Source organism: Oreochromis niloticus, linkage group LG3 (assembly GCF_001858045.2).
Source record: "Oreochromis niloticus isolate F11D_XX linkage group LG3, O_niloticus_UMD_NMBU, whole genome shotgun sequence".
NCBI lineage: Eukaryota > Metazoa > Chordata > Actinopteri > Cichliformes > Cichlidae > Oreochromis > Oreochromis niloticus.
This window is the reverse complement of record NC_031967.2, coordinates 48,349,138-48,356,831: the sequence shown is the minus strand read 5'-3', so window position 1 is coordinate 48,356,831 and position 7,694 is coordinate 48,349,138. Positions and strand designations below refer to the sequence as shown.

Sequence of the window (7,694 nt, the reverse complement as noted above, 5' to 3'; positions counted from 1 at the left end):
CATCTCTCACTGGTCCTCTCTGCACAATGTCCTGTTCGGGCTTCAAAGCTCCAGCAAACACAGTCTGTTTCTTCTCTGTTTTGATCTTTCCGTATTCTTCTTCGACATTAAGTTCCCGTCCGGCTTTTCAGTCTTCTCTTCCAAGATTACTTCAAGCATGGCAAATATGACACTCAATGTCCAGTGCTCTTCCACAATTCTTTATCCCACTGTTCAACTGCCCAGCCTGTATTTTCACAGTACATCTTGCATTACTCTTACATGCTGCTGCTGGTCGTCAGTCGTCATCAGTGTTAATGGATCAGTGGCACTGCCGTTTGCCTGCTGTATTCAAGTCCACGATGTTCTATCGGTCTATCACCATAGGCCTCACTGAAACACCTTGATCAGAAAGGAACATATGTGAGAATCCCCTTCATTGATTACAGCTCTGCATTCAATACAGTGGTCCTCAGCAGGCTGGTCACCAAATATCTCAACTTGGGTCTCAGCTACTGTGTATTTTGATTAAAGACTCCTTATCAAATTATCCAGAAGCAGCTTGTGAATATGAAACATGAAATGCACACTATCAGGTTTGTTTATTTTTCTTTGGGTTTTTTTCTTTTTGCGCAGACATAAAGTTGTAGACAGTTAACACTGAGTAATTATGGCCAATATTTTCTTGACACTAAAAGCAATCCCTTTTAAAAGCAAGCTTATACAAAAGAATATTTGTGACTTTATTATTTCATCCATCCATGCGTCCATCCATCCATTTTCTTCTTACAAAAGTCCAGTAAAAGAACACTGTTCTTGCAGGGTGTTCCTCCCAATCACGCTCCTCCAAGTCCCACTGTTGTTGCCCACATAAGTGTTGAATAGTAGGACAACAGTGTCCCCAGACCTCAAGCTGGACTGGAAATAGAAATAGACTAGCAACTATTTCATGAACTGTCGTGAGACCAGATTGGGCAATGGCAATGGAGAAAAGGTGTTCGTGTACTTTAATAAAGTTACATATATATAATGAGGCATTTTGTTTGCGTATTAATTTGCATGTCATTAATAAAGCTTATTGTGGGATTCTTTTTTTTATTTCAGGTCTGCATTTGAATGTGTTCATGTGTACCTGGTGGTTGGAAAGATTTCAAATTTAGAAATTAATTCCTTAATTATTGGGGTTTTTTTTTTTTATCTTTTTTGACATGGAGGTCACAAAAGGTTAAGGTGGGTGGCACACTACTGACAATTAAATGTTGTAGAATAAGGTTGTGTGAGGTCATGTGAGAAATTTGGTCAACGATTTTATTTTCATTGCAGGTTCAGGCTACTTGGAGTGTGTTCCAAGGTTATAACATTTTTACACTTTGGGAAAGTGAGGCTGCTTCAATGACCCCTGATCATTTATTTTTTATGCAGGGAAAAACAGAAAACCAAACGTTTATACAGTAACTGTAAATTAGCTGTATGTTTTACAGTTACTATAGTAAAATATAGTAAAACTAGTAAAATAGCTGAGCGGAAAACCCCGTTACATCTGACACACTGTAAACCTGTACAACACAACTAGGGATAGTTAACTCCAATAACAGGGGGACCAGGAAGTCTGTCTTTAAAGAGGGTTGCGTCCAATGGGGGGCAATTGTCTCAACACCAGTGAACATTGTCCACAGCGGGGCCGCTGATTAGAGAGGAATTATGCAAAATGGGGGTCCTAGCATTACTACTGACTGTAACATTAGATCTGATAGCAGTGTGGGGAAGAAGGGAGCGCAAAATTAAATTAAGTAGACATCAGCACAGTCAAATGATAGGCAAATGTTGTTGTAGTGGCTAATGCAGGCTATGATTGGGGATACCTGCTAGATGCAGAGGCTTTGTCAGTGACTAGTATTTCAAACTAATACTCCAAAACATAGCACAAACCTCACAAGAATAATGACCATAAACATAACAAATGCTGAAGAAGTATTAGAAATGAGTTACATTGACTAAAATAAATTGTTAAATTGCGACTTCCCCTTATCACAGGACTATTTTGTTAACCTTACCACTGGAACGGCTGATGTGTGATGGCTTTGCATGGGTCATAAGCTGAGAGCTAGACTCCCCTTTGAATGGAAACGAACCTGTGCAAACCTTCTCTGATAAGCCCTTTTAAGTTGTTCACCCTCCCAGACTTTAAGCTCAAAATCAAATACCTGCAGAGTTCTGAGTCAGTCTTTTTCTGTTGGGTGACAATTAAAAAAATTGTGTTGATTGGATTAATTTTATTTATTATACTCAACAGTGATTTCGGAGTCACACTCGGGATGTAGGGAATGTAGTGAAGGGGCTCTCTGAACAACTACATGCAACTTCTCTGATGACTTGGCAGAATAGAACGGCCTTAAATATGTAACTGGCAGAGAAGAGTCGGGTAAACAGGATGTCCAGGGCTAGTTGTTACGTGTCTATCCTTAACAACACTGCACCTGATGGCACTGTGATTCGAGTATTGTCAAATCCGATTGTGTAATACAAGAAGAAACTAGAAAACATTCTGAAAAGTTGTCACTGAAGTCGTTGACAAAAAGGTTATATTGTATAGAAAAGTTTGTGTCCTAGTAATCGATTATCACCCAGTTTAACTCAATCCATGAAACCAGACTTTTAGAATGCTAATAATTAAGATAATGTTCACAAGTAAAGAAAGTTTGGAAGCAAAAGTAGTACAAGCAGATCATCTATTCATTAACTATACAGAAGTTGTAATCAAATTACAAACAAGCACTGATGGTAAGATAAGACAAATTAAAAATAGTTAATAAACATTGTTCCTACAATGTTCTTTCATACAAAAAGGGGTTTTAAGAAAAAGTAAAGGGGACTGACAGATTCAATTTAGCATCACCAGCTAATCATGCATATTTTTGTGAGAGCTGAATGATCAACTGGTTCAAATCATTTGAACTCCACAGTTGTTCTATTAGAGCTCGTCTCGGGTTCTACTTCTGACTGACACTTTGTTTGCAGCTTTGTTAATGTTGATAGCCGCCCTGATTGCAGATTTCATTGACGTCTCCATCCAAGCATGAGGGAAGGCTGTGTGCTCACCAGCAAAGTGGACCCTGCCTTCACTTTTAAAGAGCTCCATAGCATACTCTAAATGTTGGTAGGGTGTTAATAAAGCGAAGGCACCCAAGCTATAAGGATCCAAGCTCCACTTCTTCACTATGACCCCTGTGCAGAGATCCCTGACTTTCTTGCCATGAATCTTTTCCAAATCTCTCAAAACCAAATCTTTAAGGTCTTCATCACTTGCACCTAGGAAGAGTAGTGAGTCATCAGACCAGGTGTAGGAAGCCAAGAGGACCCCGATGGTTTTATTTGGGAAATTCTGACTGGGATAGTAGATGAAACGAGATGGCCCATCTGTGATGCTCTTTCCCCCTCGGATGCCATCATTCTCCCAGAACTTGTTTTTGAAGGTGAGCATGATTTTAGTAGCGCTATCATAATGCACAGATCTCAGGGCCTCCATCTTTTTGATGGAGAGAGGGGGGTCGAAATCTATGAAAAGAGCTGCTTTGGCTGTTGTTGTTACCAGGACAATATCAGCTTGAAGTTTAGCAAAAGAAGATGGTTGACCACTCTGGAAGGAAACACTGACTCCTTCATCTGAGTGATTGATATGCTTGACTCTGGATTTAAAAAGAATAGGGACATCAAGTTCCTTAAGAAAAGCTTTGGGGAGACCATCAAACCCACCAGTCACTTCATAGTACCTTCAAAATGAAAAGACAGAGATATATATTTATTTCATTATTTTTATAGTAAACAATTTCTAGTAACAGTTAGCACAGCTGCTATGTCCCACACTTCAAATGATTACAATCTACAGTTCCTTTAAAAATGCCAATGAACTATTAATGCACTCGATAAAGGTCAAAATTTCATTTCAGTACCAGAACATTTCATGACTTGATTTACATTTCTTAAAATTGTGAACCCTCCATTGGAAATATTATACCTTCAGCTTACCTAGTAGGCCTTACCTTACTGTGTCACTAACATCAGTTTGGTCATAGATCAGTTCAGTGAGTGCAGTGTACATAAGGCCCTGCTCATTAAGAATGTCTCCGATCATCCTAATGGCTTCAGAACTCAGACCGCCTTCTTCTTTCAGGTAATCCTATTAGATAAGCAAAGTTTCTGGTTATGAAATTAAAGTGGTTCATAAGGATAAAACTTTAGCATTTATAAACTTTACCTTCACTGAATACCGGTCAAATTCCTTCAGTGCAGCTTTGCAACCATGTTTTTTGACTTCATATTTCACCTACAAAAAGTATAAATAAAGACAATATATATATATATATATATATATATGAGTGTGTGTGTATGTGTGTGTGTGTGTGTGTGTGTGTGTGTATAGCATCATTGTCTTGCATATTTCCACAACCCTCTATCCATAATCACATACTGTGTATGCTACCGTTGTATATAGTGTATTATTTTACTTACTTTGTATTTGTTTGTATTTTATTTGTATTGTATTGTATTATATTTATTATATATATTGCATATATTGAATTGTCTTATCTTGTCTTATTTTATTTTATCTTATCTTATCATTCAACAAACAAATGCATGCTTATAAACTTAGAATTAATCTATTAAAAATCTATTAAAACAGGATATATAGGAGGAAGAGATGCGTAACTGTAAAAGGTACGACTGTGCAGCAAAAAAATCTGCCAGTTCCAGTAGCTAAGCCTAATTGTGGAAAAATAGTGGTGTTTGTGTCTCAACATTTAATGCCTACTGGTAGAACTCCCCTACCACTTACGTACTTTCTCTAAAGCTTGCTGTAGAAGATTGTCAGCTGATTTATGGATCTCATTTGCTGTTAGATTGTATTTCAGAATGTCAGGCTTTTCCTTTACTTTGGATGTCTTCTGTGGCTGTATTCCATTCACCAGGTAGAAGGTATTGTTGTCATCCATGATAAAATCATTCAGTTCAACTCCCAGGTCTTTTGCAAACTGAAGGACAATTCTGTTGAAAACCAATCAGGTTGTGAGTGTCCCAAAGGTTTAACAGGAAAATTGGAAGCAGAAGTAGATTCCACTGTGGTACTAAAAATGGCCAGCCTTTAAATAACTGATTTTACTCACTGGTGAAAACTTGGGATCCTCATAGCCCCAAGTTCAGCATACCAGCCCTCTTTGTCATTCCTGTAGGTATCCACGCGTCCACCAACTCGTCCACTAGCCTCTAATATGATGACCTTATTTAAATATTACAAAACACAAAACAAGTTTAATATGTATGAAATATTTTTCTTGCTTTGATTACCTAAACACAATAATCTGTTTTAACTATTATTTTATTATAAACAATATTTCTAGTACATATTCTAACTATTAATATAGGTAAAGGGATAAAGAAAACAAAGTTTCCTCTCTCAGAAATAAATAACTGGTGTATAACACACACCTTATGTCCTGCTTTGTGAAGTAGCCTAGCAGCTGTCAATCCAGCCATGCCAGCTCCAACAATGATAACATGATGAGATGTGTTTCTTTGTGGAAGACCGGTCTTGGCTGTCTGCAGAAGCTGATCGTAGTCAGCATCATTCAGACAATCAGCTAGCGTGGCCTTCAGCCTTTTAGCACCATTGCTTTGACACAGAGTGAGCAACAACACAGAGACGACAACTAGAGACATAACATAAGAAAACACATTGCAGGCTTTACCTAAATTTTCATTTAGTCATTTTCATGCCTAAAACTAAGCAACATCTAGAAGGAATGGAAAAATGGTGAATAATATTTGAATTTGGACAAAAACTACTTTTGTTTTTTTATGTATCTATTTGTAACAAAAAGAACTTGATTTATTAGTATTAACTTTGTCTTTTGTTTTTGTTTTTTAATGTGCCGGCGGGCCCATTTTACAAGTGCTTTTTAAACGACTGTAACTTTGTCATCGTTTACACTAGAGCAAAATTTGGTGAATAACGGTAACACAAAGTGTTCACAAGCTACTGCTATCTCAACACAGAAGGAAAACTCGACTCCGCCTAGGTTTGACCATGTGCGCTTCGGACTATGGTAACTCATCGACCATTTGAGCAAGAGAAAAAATTCACCCGGTTACTGAAAGAAGAGAACCTGCACTTTACAGGGATATTTGGTGTATTGCGGTAGCACAAACGGTTTGCAAGCTACTGTTCTGGAAAAAGAAAAGCCAACTCCACTTAGGTGTGCTTTGCACTAGCGTAACTCCTTGACCATTTGGGCAAGAAATACATTTTAAACGGTAACTAAAAGACGAGAAAACGAGCTTTACCAAACTTTACGGTGCATCATTAGGAAGCACAAGCTGCAACAGACCAATCACATGTAAGAATTGATGACTCACGGAGCAGAGTGACGGGTGTGGAGAAGTGGCAACGCCCTTAAAAGGCCTGGATGGATTTAAAAAACTGAGTGACCTAGGCCCAAAAACTTTACTGTACATATTTAGTATAGTTCATATTTAAAGTTGATGTTTTGTTACATTTTGTTCCTGTTGAATATAAGTTTCCACTTAGCTATAAATCTCAAAAAACAGAGTCCAATTTTTATTTTTTTCCACTTTTAACTGTTGTTTCATTGTCAGAACAATACTGTACAATAATGTAAAATGACTGCCAGATATTGAAAGCTGAGGTTATTCTGAAAAAAGGGGCAAAAGAATTGACTTCTAATATGATTTTTGGCCCTTTTACAGCCAAAATTACCAGATATGTCCGGGCGGCCTAAATGATGCTTGGTCAAAAAATTAATCTGGATTTTATAACTGTTTACATCTGAATGCTGACAGTATTTCAGTAAAACAGTGGAAAATATGATATACTCACATAATTTCACTGCATGTGGATCCATTTTCACTTTTGTCTTCTATTCTCTGTCATAACATGAATAGGAATATATATACAACTCAATGTATAGGAAAAGCCAAAAGAAAAAAACCCTGCAACTTTTTAGGATATCAACTTATTTTGTTCAGTTTAAGAAATAAGAACAGTGTAATAATGTCTTCGGTCTTTATTATTTGAAACAGTAGTGAGATATTTTATACTTTACTAACACTGAACTCTATTATTAAATATATTTCATCTTAGTAATTGTGTTGTAGTAAAATTTGCATTAATCACTTAATCTCTCACCTCTAACTATACACATAGAAAAAGAGTTTAATTACATGTGTGTGTATTGCTACTGAATTAATTTTTTTATTGCACTAATCATGTTATTTCACTCATTACAACTGTGTTAATCAGTTATAGTAAATCATTCTTGAAATCACTGTATGCATTAATGCTATAATTTATTCTAGTTTTTTTCAATAGATCATAGCTATAGTTCTACAGTTTAAATCAAACAATAGTTCTTACCATGTGAGGCTCTGTCAGAAATGATATTGAGTCAGAAACTCAAACTGTCACGAATGACATTGTGGCCTCTCATATAACAGGGCACTGAAAAGCTGCAGGAACCCCCCTCCCCCCCAAAAAAACCAAAAATCCAACCAAACAAACAAAAGAAACCCAACTGTCCTAACCTGTCAGATCATATTGTTTTGCCAAGTATTATTTGGAAAGGTGTGTCCATTTGTTTTTCTCTGAATTTTCTTAGAAGAGTTTTATTTTCCTGGAAGAAGTCAAAGAGATAAATGCATAT

The 7,694-nt window shown here is 36.9% G+C and overlaps 1 protein-coding gene across 3 annotated transcripts; it reads right to left on the bottom strand.

Annotated features, from left to right (window-relative positions):
- Positions 1-564: 564 nt before the first annotated feature.
- On the bottom strand, positions 565-7,473 carry LOC100707943 (L-amino-acid oxidase-like). 3 transcript variants are annotated; one of them, XM_005462814.2, is made up of 8 exons: positions 7,409-7,473; positions 6,872-6,918; positions 5,464-5,684; positions 5,142-5,254; positions 4,818-5,022; positions 4,235-4,303; positions 4,020-4,156; positions 565-3,749 (listed from the first exon to the last, which is right to left on the bottom strand). In XM_005462814.2, the coding sequence occupies exons 2-8, from the start codon at positions 6,894-6,896 to the stop codon at positions 2,951-2,953; spliced, it is 1,569 nt and encodes a 522-aa protein (XP_005462871.1). In that variant the 5' UTR covers positions 6,897-6,918; positions 7,409-7,473; the 3' UTR covers positions 565-2,950. The 3 variants fall into 3 exon arrangements, with proteins under 3 accessions (XP_005462871.1, XP_005462872.1, XP_019209409.1); XM_005462815.2 differs by having other exon boundaries at positions 4,911-5,022; XM_019353864.1 differs by lacking the exon at positions 4,235-4,303.
- Between the last annotated feature and the right edge of the window lie 221 nt (positions 7,474-7,694).

What these genes read in the sequence shown, in the direction of transcription:
- LOC100707943 (XM_005462814.2), bottom strand. Translation starts at nt 6,896, where the DNA reads ATGGATCCACATGCAGTGAAATTAT. An exon ending in TACAGCAAGCTTTAGAGAAA is followed by an intron (nt 4,304 to 4,817) that starts GTACGTAAGTGG and finishes TACTTTTTGTAG; the next exon opens with GTGAAATATGAAGTCAAAAA. An exon ending in TTGACCGGTATTCAGTGAAG is followed by an intron (nt 4,157 to 4,234) that starts GTAAAGTTTATA and finishes CTTATCTAATAG; the next exon opens with GATTACCTGAAAGAAGAAGG.